This window comes from Ochotona princeps, chromosome 12 (assembly GCF_030435755.1).
Source record: "Ochotona princeps isolate mOchPri1 chromosome 12, mOchPri1.hap1, whole genome shotgun sequence".
In the NCBI taxonomy this organism is placed as follows: domain Eukaryota; kingdom Metazoa; phylum Chordata; class Mammalia; order Lagomorpha; family Ochotonidae; genus Ochotona; species Ochotona princeps.
Window position 1 is genome coordinate 49060305 of NC_080843.1, and position 22153 is coordinate 49082457.

The 22153-nt window shown below is 40.2% G+C and overlaps 1 protein-coding gene across 4 annotated transcripts in view; it reads left to right on the top strand.

Annotated features, from left to right (window-relative positions):
• The window catches only part of SETDB2 (SET domain bifurcated histone lysine methyltransferase 2), a 99071-nt gene that overhangs the window by 7693 nt on the left and 69225 nt on the right, over positions 1-22153 (top strand). For all 4 annotated transcript variants that reach the window (XM_058670776.1, XM_058670777.1, XM_058670775.1 and 1 more), the window contains exons 3-6: positions 4035-4160; positions 6047-6112; positions 12152-12248; positions 16401-16961. In XM_058670776.1, coding sequence (XP_058526759.1) covers positions 4035-4160; positions 6047-6112; positions 12152-12248; positions 16401-16961 — 850 coding nt within the window. The remainder of the gene's footprint in view (positions 1-4034; positions 4161-6046; positions 6113-12151; positions 12249-16400; positions 16962-22153) is intronic.

Sequence of the window (22153 nt, forward strand, 5' to 3'; positions counted from 1 at the left end):
AGGTGGAAGATAAGCTTGCTATACCACTGTGCACACTCCTGCATGAGAGATTTATTTCTTCCTCCCCTATTTACTCAATCATTTATATTCATAAAACCTCATGGATACTTTCAACACTTTGGCTTGTAATCTACTATCTGTTTTGTTGCTAAAATTATTCCAGGTATGACTATTGAGAACCTTCCAGTTGGCTTTAATGCTCCTTTGACACAACCCTATCAGTGTAGGTGGTGTGTTCTGTTTTTGTTTTTGTGTTTTGTTTATTTGTTTCTTTGTTGCATAATACTTCCTGTTTTCCCAGATTGATGTTGTATCTTTTTTGCCCTGGTCCTAGAATCACTTCTTTTTTTTTTTTAAAAAAGATTTTAATTATTTTATTACAAAGTCAGATATACAGAGAGGAGGAGAGACAGAGAAGAAGATCTTCCGTCCGATGATTCACTCCCCAAGTGAGCCGCAACGGGCCAATACGCACCGATCCGATGCCGGGAACCAGGAACCTCTTCCGGGTCTCCCACGTGGGTGCAGTGTCCCAATGCATTGGGCCGTCCTCGACTGCTTTCCCAGGCCACAAGCAGGGAGCTGAATGGGAAGTGGAGCTGCCGGGACTAGAACCGGGACCCATATGGGATCCCGGGGCGTGTTCAAGGCGAGGACTTTAGCCACTAGGCCACGCCGCCGGGCCCTAGAATCACTTCTTGTATGTGTTCTGGTTCTTTTTATTGGAGAATGATAGTGGAAACCAGTATCTTAAATGTGCTTAGTGTTATAGGAGTGTCTTGCTTATAGAGCCACGTAGTTGACAGTACAAGGACATACTTATGTCTGTTTACACATATGTACCCATGGCTAGCAGTGTCTATAGTAAGCTAAATATGAATGTACATTTATTCTTTTCAACTCTAATCCATTACCATAAGGACTATTCTAGTGTCTTCTCCACTCATAAAATCAGAAACTGGACTTCTGTTACTTTGCTTCTACTTACTTAATTGTTTGACAGAATGGTAAGCCTATTCCCAGCTGGGAAAATGTCAATTAGTATGCAGTATACACATGCAGTTCCATTAGGTTTAGATCTTACCAGTTTTACTCATATGCAGTCACTTAAGTAAGCAGTTGTACATTCAGCCTTTAGTGACGTTGTTTATGCATTGGTAATATAATTAAATTCTCTTCAGGTTACATTCTTACTGGGATTCCTAACCTCCTATATGATTTTTCAAAATTGCATATAAAAAGGATTACTCTTTGTTTTTGAAAATTCTGTAGGTTTTGGGCCCAGTACCGTGGCCTAACGGCTAAAGTCCTCGCCTTGAACGCCCCGGGTCCCATATGGGCGCCGGTTCTAATCCCGGCAGCTCCACTTCCCATCCAGCTCCCTGCTTGTGGCCTGGGAAAGCAGTCGAGGACAGCCCAATGCATTGGGACCCTGCACCCGCGTGGGAGACCCGGAAGAGGTTCCAGGTTCCTGGCTTTGGATCAGCGCGCACCGGCCGTTGCGGCTCACTTGGGGAGTGAAACATCGGATGAAAGATCTTCCTCTCTGTCTCTCCTCCTCTGTGTATATCCGGCTTTCCAATAATAATAAATCTTTAAAAAAAAAAAAAAGAAAATTCTGTGGGTTTTGACAAATGTATTTGTCATAAACTTGCCATTTCAATATGATATAGAATAGTTTCTCTGCCATGCATGCATACAGGTCATGGTACTGATTTCATCAGACCATGTCCCCAACCAATAGTCTCAAGCTTTCTTAGTCTTCTGGCCCCTCCATGTTCTTAAGAATATTTAAAGTCTGAGTAATATCTATGAATATTTATTGTATTTGAAATTGAAACTGAAAAGTTTCAAAAATACTGACTTATTTTAGTAACATAAGTCCAACTTGATAAAAATGTGAAAATTATTTTCTAAAACAAAAATTACTAGTACGAAGCATAACATTATTTTGCTTTATTACAAATATCCTTGGCTTAATAGAAAAGAGATTCTCATATCTACATCTACAAATCTGCAATGCTTGTTGCTTTCCTGAAAAGGTATAACAACTATGAAACTTAGCACAGAAATTAGATAAGTGTCCTACTTGCATTTCAAATAGTGGTGGATATTTCTTTTTTATAACCCCAAAACTCAGAAGTTATAGTTCCTTAAAGGTAGTTTGCAATGTGGGTCTGAACTGTTTTATCAGTTATTTTTTAAATACATGGTTACCTTAAAATGTATTGGTCTATCTTGCCATTTGAATGAATAGACCTTTTCACCTACATATGATTTTCCTTTATCATGAAATGGCCTCTTGTAAAATACGGGTTCAGTGAATCATGATGTTTTTCTACATCTTATTGCATTTAATCATATAATTTAAAAATCATATGTTGATATTTCACTTGATCTTGTTTAAAGCGTGGTTCATTATTGATAAGCCTTTAGTCTTGCTCTGGTAGATGTGGTTTCCAAAACTAATTTTCACCCTGTAGCTTGAATCTTATCATTAGCAACAAATATTGTTGGTTTTGTCGTTCAAGGAATAGATTTACTTTTTCATTTCCAAGAAACTGTATTCTCAACAAACAAGTCTGGAAAATCAGTCTTGTCAATTGCTCCTTTAAGTAGGATGATTTTATAAGTAATATACAATAATGCTTTTCCCCATGCCTCTTGCTGATGAGGCAGCTTTTTCACGTTATTCCTTTTTGACAAATAGGGTCGCATGATTAAGTGGCAGTCCTGGGATTCAAACCCAAATATCTCTGAACAAAGCCTAGGTTGTTGCTCAGTCTTCCTCTTCCTCTACTCCTGAGTTACTGCTCTTTTGGGTTTCCCTTCCACCTTCTCAGTTTCTATAGTTTCTTTTCCTTTTGTTGATTGCCTATGTCTTAATATTCTACAGAAAACTCTTCCTTCCATTCATTTGCCCTAAGGAGTTTTGTCTCTGTTGCTTCAACAGTTATGTGCAATTGACCCCAAATATTGTTCTTACATCTTACTCTGAAGCCTCTACATCCAGTTTCTTAATGGGCATCTTCCTACTTGAATTTCCCACCTGGGACCCCGCACCTGCGTGGGAGACCTGGAAGAAGTTCCTGGCTACTCGCTTCAGATCGGATCGGCTCTGGTTATTGCAGTCAATTCGGGAGTGATTCATTGGACGGAAGAGCTTCCTCTCTGTCTCTCTTCCTCTCTATATATATGACTTTGCAATAAAAATAAATAAATCTTTAAAAAATTTAAATAGAAATGTGAGAAAAGCAGTTAAGAGAAACTGACAAAAGCCAGTTCTTGCACTTGCACCACATTTTAAAGTAACAAAAATACCCATAAGAATTGCAACGAATAAAGATCACTTGTGATGCTATTATAGATTAATGAACAGAGAGCCAGGTTTACCAAAAACACATATTTTTCTTAATAAAAAGTAAACCTAGGACCTCCAAGTTTGGCAAAAGACGATAAGAGACTTGGGTCCCAAAGGGGATCTCTGGGTAATTGGGGCTGCTGCTACCATGGCAGCCTCAGGAGAGATGTTGTTTCCCTAGTAACACTGTGACATGATCATATTGCAGAAGATGTCCACTTCTAAATGCTGCAACAGCCAGGTCTGAGCCAGCCCACAGGCAAGAGCCTGAACTTTATCCATGTCTCCCATGTGGTTGCATTGGCCCAAGAAATTGGCCTAACTTCTGCTGCTTTCCTAGGTGTATTAGCAGGGAGCTGGATTAGAAATGGAACAGCAGGGACTCAAATCGTGATCATATGGGATGCTGTTGGCACAAGCTGTAGGTTAACCCACTGTTCCCATACTGCAGGCCCTCTCAATATATCTTCTAAATTAGCAGAACTTGGAAATATACCTAAGTCATATTCTTTATTTCTAGTTTTCTTTAGGGAACATGAACAAAATCTTTTGCCTCAAGGAAATGATAGCTCTATTGGATCTTTATTTAGAAACCAAATTGATTTTTCAGTAACACACGTTATGAATATTGCATTTTGTTTCGGTTATATGCTTAGGATATTGTCTGTTTTAGGTGATGCAAAAGCTTTCTGGATGGAGCTGAAAGATTGTGGAAAAGTGGACTTTACATTTGAACAAGTACAAAATGTGCTGCAGTCACTGAAACAAAAGATCAAAGATGGGTCTGCCACAAATAAAGGTTTGATGCAATATATACTTTAAGTGCATTTAATATTGAATATTTCCTACAGCAAATATGTTCTAATTCTATTTCCAATATTATGGCTTGTTTGTAATGTCTAGTTGTTTTTTGGTGTTCTGTTAAGTTTTTATTTTATCAGTCTATAAACATTTTGTGAAAGTGAGTGAATGTGATTATGAATAACAATTTTTTATCTTCTCCCCTTGCCTTGCTTTTAGCCTTTGTGTCATTGGGAGGAATGTTAAAGTAAGAAGGGTTTTGAAAAAGCCATATCTGTTCAGCATATGCTATTCAGCAAATGTAAGAAACTGTAACAAGGAAAGATTGTTTAGAAATAATCATTAAAAACTAGTCTTCTCAAAACAAAATTTGTATTCTATATAAGTAGTCATTTCAGCCATCAAGTGTTGTGTTGTTTTGTTTTGTTTTCAACTCTGATTGTAAAAACATGAAGGTAAAAACCTCCTTCCTGCAGTCCATCAGGATGCCTGGGAATTTGATTTACTTTAGTTGCTTTTTTTTTTCAAGATTTTTTTATTTTTATTACAAAGTCAGATGTACAGAGGAGGAGAGACAGAGAGGAAGATCTTCCATCCGATGATTCACTCCCCAAGTGAGCGCAACGGCTGGTACTGCACTGATCCGAAGCCAGGATCTCTTCCAGGTCTCCCACGTGGTTGCAGGGTCCCAAGGTTTTGGGCCGTCCTCGACTGCTTGCCCAGGCCACAAGCAGGGAGCTGGATGGGAAGTGGAGCTGCCGGGATTAGAACCACCAGTGTGCCCATATGGGATCTCAGTGCGTTCAAGGCGAGGACTTTTAACCATGAGGCCATGGCGCCGAGCCCTGCTTTATTTGCTTTTTAAGTTTGTTTTCATTTTAGTGAAAGGCAGAGAGCTAGACAGATTTTTCCATTCACTGGTTTACTCCCCAAATGCTTGCCAAGCAGAAGCTGGAAGCTGGAAACTCCATGTGGTTCTCCCACATGGCAGGCAAGGATCCAAGTTACCTTTGGTGATTAGCTTGAACCATCAGCTGTATCTGAGGCTGTGCATTAGCAGGAACCTGGATCAGAAGCAAAGTAGCTGAGGTTCAAACCAGGCACTCCAGTGTCAATGCAGGCTTCCCGGCTATCAGTTTAATCGCTGCACCCAACAGCTGCCTCAAGATATACATCCAGATTTAAATCAATGATTTCCCAAATTATTCTTTTTTTTTAAAGATTTATTTTATTTTTATTACAAAGTCAGATAGATTTATTTTATTTTGATTACAAAGTCAGATATACAGAGAGGAAGATCTTCCGTCCAATGATTCACTCCCCAAGTGACTGCAACGGCCAGTGCTGCGCCGATCCAAAGCCAGGAGCCAGGAACCTCTTCCAGGTCTCCCACACGGGTGCAGGGTCCCAACGCTTTGGGCCATCCTCAACTGCTTTCCCACGTCACAAGCAGGGAGCTGGATGGGAAGTGGAGCTGCTGGGATTAGAACCAGCACCCATATGGGATCCCCGGGGTGTTCAGGGCGAGAACTTTTAGCCGCTAGGCCACACCGCACGGCCCCCAAATTATTCTTAATATTATGACCTTAATCTATTATGTATTTCTTCCAAAAAAACTTGTACTGTTTTTCATTTTAGTATTTTTTTCTAAATTCTTCATGAATCTGAAATGTCTAGATGTGAATCTAGTTCTGTCACTTACAGCTACATTACTGGGAATAAATAGCTTGATCTCTGAGCCTTCATTTCCTTGTCTGTGGTGCAGATAATGGTAGGAACCTCCCAGGGGAGTTGTAACAATTAAATGTGAGAAAATATACAAATTGTTTAGTGTGATGCTCATGCTGACTGCTTTTGTTACGTTTTTTTTTCTTTCCTTGACAGAATACATCCAAGCGATGGTCCTAGTGAATGAAGCAACTCTGAGTAACAATTTGGCATTGATAAAAGGTATGTTTAATCCCAATCTAGAACATTCTCTGGTATTTTCTTACGAAGTAGCATGTCAGCTTTAATAGGTTAGATTAATTAAATTAGAAGATAATTTAAAATGAAATGTGTAATCCACACTGCTAAGCTCTATAAATGTTACTTTTCTATAGTTAAGTGGAAAGTCCTGCTCTTGCGGATGTACTAAATGTATGATCTACCAAGTCTCCTAAGGACGAGATGCACAAATGTGTGTTTACTTCAAAACATCTTCTAATATAAAGAAGACATATAGAATTCTGAGTCTGAAACCCGTTTTCTGTGAAGACCACTACTGTAGAGATGTCTCTCGTTTCTACCTTTTTTAAGCCATTAATCTTCCAGATTTTAAATAAACTCAGTATAGAAGAATTAGAGATACTATACTTGAAGAAAAAACCTATTTTTTATTTTTTTTAAAGATTTATTTTATTTTATTTTATTTTATTACAAAGTCAGATATATAGAGAGGAGGAGAGACAGAGAGGAAGATCTTCCATCCGATGATTCACTCCCCAAGTGAGCGCAACGGCTGGTACTGCTCTGATCCGAAGTCAGGATCTCTTCCAGGTCTCCCACGTGGGTGCAGGGTCCCAAGGCTTTGGGCCGTCCTCGACTGCTTGCCCAGGCCACAAGCAGGGAGCTGGATGGGAAGTGGAGCTGCCGGGATTAGAACCGGCACCCCTATGGGATCCCGGGGCATTCAAGGCGAGGACTTTAGCTGCTAGGCCACGCCACCGGGCCCAAAAACCTATTTTTTTTTTCGATTTATTTTATTTTTATTACAAAGTCAGACATACAGAGAGGAGGAGAGATAGAGAGGAAGTGGAGCTGCTGGGATTAGAACCAGCGCCCGTATGGGATCCCGGTGCTATCAAGGTGAGGACCTCAGCCACTAGGCCACGCCGCCAGGCCCAAAAACCTATTTTTTCAGTGTTTCTGATATGAAATATGTGGACTTCCACATCAGCTTATTTTCCAGTTTTCTATGGATACCAACTGAACATCAGTTCTGATTTAGGTCAGACCTTCCAGGCCAGGGGTGATTCCCACAAGACTAACCCCCTACCTCAGAGTACAGTCAGAAGTCCTGGGCCTTCAGTTCACCAACTCGGCTGTCAACTGATGATTCATTCCCACAATACCCTGCTCCAGTTTAATAATTTGAACAGTGGCTTGTAGCACTGAAGAAACACTTTGCTCTTACAGGCCTTTTTTTTTTTTAATGCTTATTTTAAAGAGCCAGGCGGAGAGGTTCAGGGGCTCCAAAGGGCCTTGATGAATGCAGGAGATTCTGTCCGTGAGAGTTTTGGGGGTTACAGTCTTAGCATGTAGATGTGTTCACCAACCTGTAAATTCTCTGAACTTCATCATTTAGGGAACACATGGAGATCTCATTACAAAGGCACTGATGATTAAACTGCTGGCCATTGATGAGATTTTGAGATACGTGTCTTATATTTTTCTTTTTTTTTTTTTTTTTTTTAAAGATTTATTTTATTTTTATTACAAAGTCAGATATACTGAGAGGAGGAGAGATAGAGAGGAAGTGGAGCTGCCGGGATTAGAACCAGCGGCCGTATGGGATCAAGGCGAGGACCTTAGCCACTAGGCCAAGCTGCCGAGCCCAATGTCTTATATTTTTCAAACAATGTTTTTATTTACATTATGGTCAAAGGCTTGTTGTTTCACTCAATTTTAAAAATTGTCATTTGTAATAAGCTTGACTTTTTACCCTGCTCTACTCCTTGGAATAAAAGTTCCAACCCTTTAATTGGATCTTGGCCTATCTAATACATCCTGAAACTGACTAGGGACCCCAGTTTCCAATTTTTTCATTAGCATACAGGAGACTTCTCATTCTGGATATTCAAAAGGTCTTAGAAGCTCTTGTGTCAGAAGGTTGGGGCTAAGACCAAATGTAACAGAAAACATCCTTCCTACCCCATCACTCAGGAGAATATCTTAGATTTAGGAAACTTGTAGTGGGAATTGGGCAGAAACCCAATATATATTTCTTATAGTGTTACATGTGTCAAAACTAGAAAATGATAAAATATTCTTATCGGAATCATCATTTCACAATATTAATCTTTCAAAAAATTTGCTAAGCACTAATGAAGTACTTATTAGATTGTATTTAATCCTGTTGAATATTGCAACAAATTGTAATTTTGTCTTGCTGTCATAATTTTGAAAATCTTTGAAAAGATTTAAAAACTTTCTGCAAAGAAACATTTGCTATTCAAAGGTATTCTCATTTTTAATACCTCAAGTATAGTTTAGAAGTAGATTCGAGTCTTCCTTTCACAGTATCCTTGGAATTGTAGAAGAAGGAAAAGCTTTTCTCTGTCTCTTTGGCTGGAGTTAGGAGCCATGAATTAACCTGACAAAAGACAGATTAACAGCAAGAAAGATCAGTTTTGTTGCAAATACAGTTTTGTAAAACTTGGTTTTGTACCTTTGTCTAATCATCTGCTACCACAGATTTAATGATCTGTGATTACTTTAAAATTTCCTATGTATAGGTGAAATGGTCATTTATCCACAAATACCAGTTTATTAATTTCACATACACGGGAGCTACACAGCAGTTAATACTCGAAGTAGCATTGTGACATGTGAGAACTTGTTAGCACATCTTTATAGGGGAAGGGGCAAGTCAGAGGGCTGCTTCTGGAAACACTAATGACTTCTGAGAAATAAATGGACCCTGAGGAGCACAGATGGGAGATAGGACACTTCAGTTACATGTTTTTATGCTGCCAGCTTCCTCTGCTCTCTTGTGACAGGCTTCATCCCTCTTGGTTGATGAAATTCCCTAGGGGGAGGAGAGTCATGGCAATTTGACTCTTTCTTGGGAGGATTTTTGTTTTAAGGGATGTTCAGAGAAAGCTTTTTCTGTGTTTGTTGATTCTCAAGTGTATTCAGCTCAGGATAACCCTTATACCACGGTGGCACATTCTGAACCTGAGCAGAATCATCACACCCTTAAGGGACTGCAAGATAGGAGGCTTTTAGACATGAGAGTTGGTTTAAACAAAACAAAGAAGAAATCATGCTAAAAGGTGTCTTGGTGGTTACTCCTTCTAAGACAATTTATTTCTCATTAAGAGTAAGTTGAGGGCTTGGCAGCTTGGCCTAGTGGCTAAGGTCCTCGCCTTGATCCCATATGGCCGCTGGTTCTAATCCCGGCAGCTCCACTTCCTCTCTCTATCTCTCCTCCTCTCAGTATATCTGACTTTGTAATAAAAATAAAATAAATCTTTAAAAAAAAAAAAAAAAAAAAAAGTAAGTTGAGTTTTTGAAACTTAAATCAGTAGTTTCATCAATGGAAATATATAGTATTAAAAATTTTATTTTTTCATGAAGTTTATGTGAAATGTAACAGATTTATCAACATAAAAATATGTGCTAGTCTTAGAGATATTTAAAATAGTTGGAGGATTATAAAATTGACATTGTGGGCAAATCTGAGTATACAGATTAAAAATTTCTAATTAAGTTTTATGGTAGCATTGATTCTAAAAAAAAAATATTGAGACTGAGTAAAACAAGAGGAATTAGTGTTGAGGTTAGGAGAAACCATCTGGATTCAGCCTGGATTTCTCAAGCTGTGATTGAAGCATTAATTGCTTTTATCATCCTTGCTTATGTTTAAATGTTTGCTGTATCCCCAAACAAAAAATTGAATATTATTTTATTGAAAGGAATTATTTCCCATTATCACTTTTCTAGTGGTTACTTTCCCATATGGCTATTTTTCACAAATCTTGTTTCTTTTCTAATGTTTTTTAAAAAGATTTTTTGTGCTAAGAGTTAAGAGGAAGACACAGAGAGAGAGATCTTCTGTCCATCTGCTGGTTCATTCCCAGATGGTCACAATGGCCAGGGCTGAGCCTGCTTCATATGTGGGTAGCAGGCGCCAGACACTTGGGCTGTGTTTCACTGCTTTTCCCAGGGAGCTGGGTTGAAAATGGAACAGCCAGACATGAACTGGCTCCCACATACGATGCTGCTGTGACAGCAGCATTACTGGCTACACCACAATGCCAGCCTCACTAAATCTTATTTTTAACTATTGTGGACATTTTTTCTTTATATATGTTAATATAGATTTATATGATTCATTCAAACAGATTAGCTAGGAAAAAAGTATCAAAACTTAATTTTCTAAAAGTTATTGCGACACTCTTCAACTATCAGATTTTAACCTTCCTTTAACTGGATAAATAGGAATATTTCCTTACCTGTTACTAAAAAAGCTTTGGTTTGTAGCTTAAAATACAGTCTTTTATTTGGTTGATCATGTTGTTGTTATCTTTAGCAAGATCGTCTCGTCTGCACTAAGGGACTTTGCTGGACTAAAGGCAGGCTCTAGAACCTTTTCTTTCATCATCTGAGCAGGAATCATGCTCAGTTAAACAGCCTCCCTACTAGCACCTCCATGTGTAATCCATTAGTTCCCTCCCAAATGCAACCAGAGCTTCGCTGGTCAAAAGCCAGGTGCCTGAGTCTCCCACGTGGTTGGAGGTGCCCAAGCACCTGAGCCATCCTCTGCTGCCCTCTGAGGCACATTAGCAGGGAGCTAGATAGGAAGTTGAGGGGCTGGGATTCAGGCCTGTGCCCATGTGGGATGCTAGTGCCAAGGCAGCACTTCACCCACTATGCCACATAGATGACCTCCCTCTTCCCACCCCTGTATCTGATCACCTTCAATATGTGAGTGGATCGCTGATCATCCTCAAGGATGTCTAATTATCCTGGCCTGTCTTCTGCAAGAATCCTGTCATATCGGCTTAGCCAAAATTCCTGTTACCTGATACAGATCATTTTTATCTAGTGACACCTCACCCTGTTTATTGGCTATAAATTCTCACCTGTGCATGCTTTATTCAAACTTCAGTGCAACCTCCCTACTTCACAGAAAAATCCCAATGCAATGGTCATGAACAAACTGCCTTATTGTACTTCAACAATATAATTTTCTTTTAACAGCAGGATAATAGTATAAGGCAAGATTAGAATCACAGTTTTGGGGGCCCGGCGCCGTGGCCTAGCGGCTAAAAGTCCTCGCCTTGAACGCCCCGGGATCCCATATGGGCGCCGGTTCTAATCCTGGCAGCTCCACTTCCCATCCAGCTCCCTGCTTGTGGCCTGGGAAAGCAGTCGAGGACAGCCCAAGGCTTTGGGACCCTGCACCCACGTGGGAGACCTGGGGGAGGTTCCTGGTTCCCAGCTTCGGATTGGCGCAGCACCGGCCTTTGCGGCTCACTTGGGGAGTGAATCATTGGACGGAAGATCTTCCTCTGTCTCTCCTCCTCTCTGTATATCTGACTTTGTAATGAAATAAATAAATCTTTAAAAAAAAAGAATCACAGTTTTGTTTTTTCTGAACATCCTTCAGTACATTAGACAAAGTCAACACATTAAGAAAACTCAGGGATTTTGAATTTTTACCTTTTCAAAAATTATGTTTCAAAAGTAAATGGAAGCAGGAACAGACAAGGTCTTCATCCACTAGTTCAAAGACAAAGTTCATCGAGCATCATTGCCTTCCAGGATGCATATTTGGAGGAAGCTGGATCAGGAGTGGAAGAGTCCAGAACTTGAAGCAGGCACTCTGATACAGAACGCAGGCATCCTACACAGTGATACAACCAATGATACAAACACCCACCCAAGAAAATGCATTTTTTTTTTAGATTTATTTATTATTTGAAAGGCAGAGTTACAGAGAGAGAGAGAGAGAGAAAGGTTTTACATCCACTGGTGTACTTCGCAGATGGCTAAAAAGCCCAGGGCTGTGCCAAGTTAAAGCCAAGAGCCAGAAACTCCACCTGGTCTCACACATGGTTGGTAGGGGTCCAAGTGGCCATCTTCTACTCGTTTCACATACACATTAGTAGGGAGCACGACTGAAAGTAGCACAGCCATGAAATACTGGCACTGAAATGGGATGGTGATGTGGCAGATGGGTGGCCTAACCTTGCTGCTCACATTTTTATTCCTCTTGCGTAGGTCATACACCTGTGATTCATGATGAAAAGAGAAACGAACAGCAAACCTTTCCTTCTTCATCCTATGAAAACTCCTTTCCAGAAGACTGCACACTTCTGTATGTATACCAAACAATCTGATTTTAGAGTAGATAAAATTAACAGATTCTTCCTCATTACAGGTTTTCTTTAAGTTTTTTTTTTTGAAAGACTTATCTATTTTATTGGAAAGTTAGATTTACAGAGAGAAGAGACAGAGAAAGATCTGTCATGTGCTGGTTCACTCCCCAAGTAGCTGCAGTGTCCTGGGCTGAGCCGATCAAAAGCCAGGAGCCAGGAGCTTCTTTGGGGTCTCCTGCACGGTTGCTGGGTGCCGAGACTTTGGCCTGTCCACAGTGGCTTTCCCAGGCCACAAGCAGGGAGCAGGAAGCAAAGTAGAGCAGCTGGGAGATGAATGAATGCCCATGTGGGATCCTGACAGATGCAAGAAAAGGACCTTAGCCACCAGGCTACTGCGCTGGACCCTCATTTTAAAATTTGTAAATTTAGTATTTTATATAGATGCTTTCTGAGTCCCTTTACAGGTTATTTATTTGTTAATATTCCAAGGTAATCCAGCTTGCTTTTTAATTTAGTTTAAATTTCTTTGTGTATATTACTAATACACTGAAATCCACCAAGTTGTCTTGAGTTTTTTTCCAGTAACATTATTTGGAGGACTCAATGGGTCAATGCCTCAGTATTACTTCATTTTTTAAAATGCTTAGCAATTTTAAAATAGTGTTACAGGGACTGTGGGTGGGGGCTAACCTGTGGTGTAGCAGCTAAGGCTGTCACCTGCATGCCCTATGGACATTGGTTCCAGACTGGCTCTTCCACTTCCAGTCTGTCTCCCTGCTAATGTGCCTGGGAAAGCAGCAGAAGACAGCCCAATTGATTGGGTCCCACAGCCGTGTGAGATCCTGCAAGAAGAGCTAGATTCCTGTCTTCAGCATAGCCCATTTTCAGCCATTGTAAACATCTGGGAATTGAACCACAGGTTGATGATCTCTCCCTCTTTGTAACTCTACCTTTCCAATAAAAATATAAATCTTTATAAAAGCAAAGAGAATATGGGAATATTACAAGCTTAATTTTTTTCTGGTCTACTTCTTTTATTAATTTGTCTATGCAGAAGTTCTCAGTATGAAAGAGAACTGTCCCAGAGACCCTGAGACTCTGACATTTAGACTTTTTTTTCTTTTAGTTGTTATCATTTTCCGTGATACGGTTTTGTATGTATACAGGCTGCTCCCTCCGCTCCAACTCTCGCTTTCCCCTCTCTCCGCTTGTACTTCCTTTTCCCCCATTTTCTCTCATATTATTAAAATAATATAGTCCTTTAGTAGCAATTACAAGTTTAACATTTGGCTATTTAAGAGTATCATGACATTGTAGGTTTAGGGAAAGGTAGGAAATCCAATATGATACTGTCAAGGTGTATTTAACTGATTCATTGAGAGTCCTCTTTTTTTTTTTCTTAAGATTTATTATTTTCATTGAAAAGGTGAATTTACAGAGAAGAAGAGAGATTATCTTCCATTCACTGGTTAACTCCCCAAATGGCCGCATCAGCTGGAGCTGAGCTGATCTGAGGCAGGAGCTTCTGCCGGGTCTCGCACGCGGGTGAGGGTCCCAAGGCTTTGGGCCGTCCTCCACTGCTTTCTCAGGCCACAGGCAGGGAACGTGGTGGGAAGTGGAGCAGCCATGACATGAACCAGCATCCATATGGGATCCCAGTGCTTGGAGGTAGAGGATTAGCCAGTTGAGCCATTGAACTGATCCTGAGAGTCCTCCTTTAATTTAGGAGCAGAGACGCATACTGTAGTGTATCTTCATTTCCTTGTGTGCTAGTCTCAATTATATAGTTCATCACTGAGAATATAGATATACACTTGTTTCCCCATATAGCTGTTTGTTTTGTATTTTGCATGATGGTTGTCGTAACAGAGAGAACATATAATATTTGTCCTTTGGGACTCTCTTATTTCAGTGAGCATAATAGTCTCCAATTGGGACCATTTTGTTGCAAATGGTAGAATTTATTTTAGTGGCTGTGTAGTATTCCGTGGAGTAGATGTGCCACAGTTTCTTTATATGTTCCTGTTTTGACAAGCCATTCTGTGTTGTTTCTAAGTCTTTGCTATTGTGGATTGTTCTGCTGTAAATATAGGATTGCAGGTCGCTTTCTCATATGCACATTTCACTTTATTTTGATATGTTTCAAGTACTGAGATAACTGGGTCATTTGGTGGATCAATTTTCAGTTGCCTAGCACTTTCCATACTGAATTCCATAGTGACTGCACTAGTCTACACTCCCATCTTTTCCTGTGGAAGATTCTTGTAACGCTCAGAGGGACAGAGGAAGGTTTAACGTTATAAACTACTTGAAATAAATAGTATGAGAAAACGAAGGTTGATCAACCTGTTGTCCGTCAACAGAGATTGACTAGAACATTGACCTATTCTGATGTTATTTCTTGGGCAAGCATCTTAGGAAGAAGCTGCACCCTTAGCTTCTGCCAGAAACCAAGCCAGGGGGGCTCAAAATGCTAAGTTTTGTTGTTCTCTCAGCCATGTGCAGATTCATTGTAGTCTCTTTTTTAATGAGAAAAATACAGTGTAAGTATTAAGGTTTTTTTTTTTTTTTTTAAGTGCATAGTCCTTTTGACCTATCACTGGTTAAAGCTATGTATCCTAAGGTAATAATCAGGAATTTGGACAACGATTTATATAAAACTGCTCATCAAAGTATTAACGTAATTGGAAACTAATATTTTCAACATTGAAAGATTGATAAATGAAATTTAATATATCTTTTCAAGTGCACACTATAATAAAAGACCCACTTGGTTGGTGAAGCTAAAAATGCAGTTGGTACAGCTGTGGAAAGCAGGCAGCATAAAGGAGTATTGATTTTTGGCTAACCTTTACAGTTATTTTTTGCTTTTGCTTTTGTTTTGCTTTTTCTATTTTTAATCTTTACTGTTTTTATTAAACATTTATTTGAAAGGCAGAGTGTAGAGACATAGAGCTTCCATCTGCTAGTTTACTCCCCAAGTGGCTACAGCAGCTGGGGTTAGGCCAGCCAAGACCAGTTGCCTGGACATCCATGTTGGTTTCCCATGTGGGTGTCAGGAACTCAAATTCTTGGCCTATAATCCACTATTTCCCAGGCACATTTGTAGTAAGTTAGAATGGAAGCAAAATAACCTTAAACAACATTCCAATATAACATGTTATTGTCTCAAGTGGCTGCTTAACCTTATGTGTCACAACTACCCTGTAACCATTGTGCATTTTTGTAAGCAAAAGGCTTGAAATAAATATGCCTGAAACAACTGTTAGTGGCTGCATATTCTAAATGAAGTCTGTATTTGCTAAATGCCTAACTATCTGACATCATGGCTTCCTGGGGTGTTTGAAGTCAAGTGTCACCTTTATATGGCTGTAGAGCATACTAAAACATTTTCTTAAGTATCTTGCTGGTGGGCCTGGTATGGTACCCTAGTAGTTAGAGTCCTTTCCTTGCATGCACCAGGATCCCATATGGGTTCCAGTTCATGTCCCAGCAACTGCACTTCCCTTCCAGCTCCCTGCTTGTGGCCTGGAAAAGCAGTTAAGGACAGCCCAGGACCTTGGGACCCTGCACCTATGTGGGAGACCCAGAGGAATCTCCTGACTCCTGGTTTCTGGTTGGCTCAGCTCTGGCCGGTGCGGAGTGAACCAGTGGATGTAATATCTTTGAAAAAAAAAAATCTGGCTGGGTTACTTTAGTGTTGCTTCAGGAAAAGACAGTAAGAATTAATAAAGTGTATAGTGTTTTTGAAAGTGGGGAATTGAGGGGCTGGTTTTATAATATAGTAGGAAAAGCTGCTGGCTGAAAAGGCAGCAGGCATCTCATAGGGGCTCCAGTTTGAGCCCAGCTGTTTGACTTGCAATTCAGCTTTCTGCTAATGGCCCGGGAAAGCAGCAGAAGATGGCCCTAGTGCTTGGGGCCCTGTGTCCATATGGGAGGCCCAGAGGAAGCTCCTGGCTCCTGACTTTGGTCTGATGCTATCCTGGCCACTGTGGGCATTTAGGGAATGAACCAGTGGATGGAAGTACTATCTGTGTCTCTCTGTCTCCCGCTCTTCCTCTCGCTCTCCAACTCTGCCTTTTAGAAAAGAAAAAGAAAGTAGAGGATTGAATATAAACTTTGAGATACTAATAAATAATTCATTTTAATAGATCTACAGAGAACAAAGAAATTCTTCCTCTGGAAAATAACATTGTGAACTTGAATACAAGAACACCGTCTTTGAATTTGCCTTACCAAAGTCATCATTGCTCTGGTGCCTGTCTGATGAAACTGTCAACCTTCAAGGGGGAAAACCCTCTGCAGCTCCCAATCAAATGTCACTTCCAAAGGTTCCATGCGAAGACAAACTCGCGTTCAGCAGTACTCCACGTGAGTTACAAAGCTCCTTGTGGAAGGAGTCTGCGAAACATGGAGGAAGTTTATCGTTACCTGCTTGAGACAGAGTGTAACTTTTTATTTCCAGATAACTTTTCTTTCAATACCTATGTTCAGTTGACTCGGAATTACCCAAAGCAAGAAGAAATTGTGTCTGATGTGGATATTAGCAATGGAGTGGAGTCAGTACCCATTTCTTTCTGTAACGAAATTGACAGTAGAAAGCTTCCACAGTTTAAGTACAGAAAGACTATGTGGCCACGAACTTATTATCTGAACAGCTTTTCCAACATGTTTACTGATGCATGTGACTGTTCTGAGGGCTGCATAGACATGTGAGTAGAAAAATGTGACATTTCAAAAAATCTTCTGAATGTAGGGATATGTTTTAAGAAGTCCTTCTGTGTATTTGTCTGTCTAAAAACTGTTCACTAAGAATCTGAAAGATGGGAACTAGGCAGTTGATACTGCTGTTAAGGCACTGCTTGGGACACCTGCATTCCACATGAGAGTGATGGGATTCAAGTTCCAGCACCTTTTCTGAGTCTGTCTTCCTTCTAAGGTGTACCATGGTAGGTAGCAATGATGATCCCAATCTCCCATGTGGGAAGCTTGGATTGAGTCTGTCCAGCTCCTAGCTTTGGACTGGTATAGCCTCAGCTGCTGAGAGCATTTAGGAAAGATAGATTGATCAATTTCATGGGTCTCTGGCTTTCAAGTAAGTGGAAAATTTAAGAAAAGTGTTGAGAATTATAGCACAATGGGTTAAACTGCCAGTTGTTATCAAGTCCTGCTTCTTCCTCCAATCTAGCTTTCTACTGATGTACCCACGGAGGCAGCAGATGGTTCTTGCTACCCACACGGGAGACCTAGCTAGAATTTCTGACTCCTGACTTCAGGCTGGCCCAGCTGTGGCTGTAGCAGGCATTTGGGAAGTAAAAAAAGTGGAAATCTTTAAAAATTTTAAATGGAAGGGGATGTTCTCTATTAATCTGAACAGGTGTCAGAAAGTTATATGAAAATTGTTTCTCCAAAGATGAATTTCATGTGTCATCTGGTACCATAACCATAATAATACATTACAAGAAATACCTTTAATAATGCCAGTTACTGTCAAGCATTTTACATACATTTCCTTATTTAATCCGCCACCAACAACCTAGCTATATAGGACACCTGGTGTCTCTCTAATCCTGGGACCTGCTCCAACCGGAACTGGGAAAATGGTAGTACAGACAGTGGTGGAGATCTAACATAAGAACCCAGACCTGGAACTCACTAGAGGAAGTGGCACAAGTGGCTGCAAACAAAGAGCAGTGTACCAACTGCAGTAAATAAACTCAAACTGTAGACCTGTGGGTGACACAGCTTAGAAACCTGCCCCAAGGAAAAGAATCTGGTAACCAGAAGTACAATGACCAAGAGCAAAGAGGAAAAGGTACAATGAATATTACTGAAGACTCTCCTGCAAAGGAGCAAAAGCCTTTGCCAACCTCATGGTTAACTGAGGAAGAAAATGGGGGATACAGAATTCAGAAAGCTCGCTACAAAGCTTCTGATCAACAATGAGAAGCACATAAAGCAGACATGTACATTGACTACTCAAAATATAGCTACCTCTACAGGACTAAAGGGAAAGATGAGAAGAGGAATAATTTAAATGTAGAAGCCCCTCCCCCCCTTATCCAAGAGTGTATGTGCTAAAACCTCCATTGTATGCCTGAAATAGCACATATTACCAAACCCTATCTTTCTATTTAGATGTATATATATAGATGTATATATTCCGTTTTAATAACAGTCTTTTGTCATTCTGTGTGTTTATCCTGGTGACCTACTACGAGAGTGTAGATAACAATGTCCACCATCCTCTCAGTTGCAATGTGAAATTGTAAATCTGCATCACTTCAGTTTGGCTCCATTCTTTTAGGCTTCTCATAGAGCAAACTTCTCGCTGTCCTGAGTCTTAATGTGAGTTTTAAGTATTTTATTTTTTAATCATTGGGTGCAACTGTAACTCAGTTTCATCTGGGAATTGAGCTCTCTTGGGGGATAAAAACAAGTACCTGCACCAAACTGGGAGTTTGGCTAGTAATTCACTGGACCAGGTTTTCAGTTGCAAACCGCTTAGTCACAGCCACAGCACTGGGAAAAGCACTCAATCTAGATGCACACTGAGGAATGACCCCTGCAGGAGGTTCTGACTGCACACAAACGTCTACAGTACACATGTCTGCTTAGGACCACCAAGGCAGCTAAAGTCCTGTCAAGTTCCAAAAGGTTCAGACACAAAAATAGAATCCGATTTAAAGGGATTTTAAAATGGGGATATTTAAAATGTCCAGAGAGATGCAATAAGGAAAAGTTACAGAGGAGGGTGCTGTGGTTTATTCAGTTAACCTGCTCCTGCAGTGCTACTCCCATATGGGTTCTGATCACATCCTGGGTCTTCTACTTCTAGTGAGCTCCCTGCTAATGGCCTGGGAAAGCAGCAGACAATGCCCAAGTGTTTGGGCTTCTATACCCAGGGATACCTGGAAGAAGCTCCAGGCTCCTGATTTGCAGCCATTTAGAGAACATGTCAGTGGGTAGAAGACTTCTCTCTTTCTCTGCCTCTCCCTTCCCTCTCTGTAACTCTGACTTTAAAATACATAAATAAATAAATAAACCTTTTTAAAAAGATTATAAAAGATAGTTGATATATATATATATATAAAGGAACCATTTGGCTACACAATAAAATAATCATTGAGGTAAAAATTAAGCAGATGGACTAAGTGATAGACTAGCTGACAAAAGCTAGTAAATTGCAAGTCAAAAGCAATAAGATCTCTCAGAAAGCAAGTAAGTCAAGACGTGGGGGAAAATAGCTTCAAGATTTTTTTATAAATGGAATCTAAAATGAGAAAATATTCATATGTATAATGAGAGAAAAAATGGGAAGGATGTTATACTAAGAGAATCACTGAGATTTTCCAGAGTGATAAGAGTAAAAGAGCCGGACCCTGCACAGTTTACTAGCGGCTCAAGTCCTCACCTTGCACACATCGAGATCCTGTATGGGCACCGGTTCTTGTCTTGGCGGCTCCACTTCCCAACTAGCTCCCTGCTTGTGGTCTGGGAAAGCAGTGGGGGATGGCCCATAGCCTGGGGACCCTGCTAAGGTCCTAAGAGGTGCCACCTGGCTCAAGATTGGCTCAATTCTGGCCATTGCAGCCACTTGGGGAGTGAATCATCGAACGGAAGATCTTCCTCTCTGTCCTTCTCTCTGTAAATTTGACTTTCCAATAAAAATAAATCTTTAAAAAAAAAATTAGAGTCCAGCGCTATGGCCTTGCAGCTAAAGTCCTCACCTTGAATGCACTGGGATTCCATATGTGCACTGGTTCTAGTCCTGGCTGCTCCGCTTCCCATCTAACTCCCTGCTTGTGTCCTGGGAAAGCAGTTGAAGACGACCCAAAGTCTTGGGACCCTGTACCCGTGTTGGAGACCTGGTAGAGGCTCTGGGCTCCTGGCTTTGGATCGGCTCAGCTCCAGCCATTGTGGTCACTTGGGGAGTGAATCATGGAACGGAAGATCTTCCTCTCTGTCTCTCCTCCTGTCTGTGTATCTGACTTTGCAATAACTATAAGTCTTTTAAAAAAAAAAGATTAAAAGAGCCTACTGTGTAGGAAAAAAAATAAATACATGTAAATATGTCATGCATTATGCAACTTTAAAAATATTTAGACACCTACAGAGTCACCTATATATGTACCTAACCTAGGTCATGAGAATGATGTACTTCTTACTATGTGTCATCGTCAAAAACATGGTGCTACATTAGAGAGGCTTACAATATATAAGGATAGATTTAGAATGTTTATTGCAACGATGCTTAGTATATTGAAAAATGTAGATAATGCAATTGTATGTCAGGAAGGCAGTAGTTAAACACCGTAGAAAACTTGGGATTAACCAGGCCTATACATAGTACAGATGGTTTCAAAACATATTAAATTGATAATAAAGTGGTACAATAACAAATTATAATAATTTTTTAAATTTACTTCAGAGGCAGAAAATTTCCATTAACTCAGTCTAGGTCTCCCTATAAGTGGCATTAGCCGAGATATTTGAACCATCACCTGTTACCTCAAAGGAACTACATTAGCAAGAGACAGGTCCCAAAGCCAGGTAAGTACCCAGGTACTCTAATGTGGGATGCATTGTCCGAACTGCGAGGGTAAATGCCTGCCCCAGCAAAATTTTTTTTTTTGACATTTAAGAGAATGTATTGATTGTAAATATGTGTGTGTGTATGTATAAATGACTGTAAAAGGGATACCACTGAAATTCTTTATTTACTTGGAAGGCAAAGTTACAAGTAAGAGAAAGACAGACGGGTCTTCCATCCATTGGTTCTCTCTTCAGAAGTCCACAAGAGCCAGGGTCAGACCAGGCTGAAGCTAAGAGCCAGGAATGTCTCTGGTTCTCCTGTGTGGGACTTGGGGGCTGTCTTCTGTTGCTTCCTCAGGCACATTTTCAGGGAAGAACAGCTGAACTTGAACTGGCATATTAAAGATTTAATTATTTCTTTGAAAGTCAGAGTTTAAAAGAGAGGGAGAAACAGAATGATATCTTCTATCTGCTGCTTCATTCCCTAAATGGTCACCATGGCCGGGGTGTGTGTGGCAGGGAACCAGGTACCCTCAGTGCTTCTCTGAAGTAGAGCATCTGGGACTCATGGGGTGCCAGTGGCATAGGCAGTAGCTTAAGGTGCTGCACCATAATGTCTGTCCCCTGTAATGCTTTGCTTAAAAAAAATTTTTTTAAACTATGTATAAAGTGTGCTTGCATAATATATAAGCAAAAAGCAGGACAAAATACTGAGAACTAGTTTTGGCGATGGTCATATGATATATATTGTTATTATGTGCTTCTTAAACTTTGCAAATGAAATTATATGGGAATCAGCTGTGTATTTTTTATTTTACATCTGTGAACCAAATGCAAATTAGTGAATTTGCTCAATTTTTTTTCTATTGCAAGCAACAGCCACCACTGACATGTATTGTGTATTCCCCAAAAATACTGACAAATATCATAGAGGAAAAAACCTTAAAGTTACTTGTTCTACTAGGAGACGAAAGTCCAACTGTTGCAACCAGCTTATCAGTAGTCATATGGCTATTTATAGGTGGGATATCCAGGTTCCTTATTCCTTGTGGAGTTAAAGGGGAAAGTGTGTAGATTAGATTTTGTAGTTATAATATTCCTACCTGGGAGCAATGTGAGGAAAGATTTCTAGTAGTGGGAAGCCCAGCATCAGTGTCCCCATTTTATGTTGCTGGAGTGAGAGAGAACTTCAGACATCCACGCCACTGTGCTTTGTGTGTTTGACAGCATAGTTTATCCACAATGGGAGAGCAGAGGGAACAGAATGTTACCAAAGAAGCTTGGACTGAAAAGAAGCAAAAATCATTCTGAAAACTTAAAGGAAGCTAATATGGTTAAATATTTCTTTATCTCGTGAGAAAATAAATAT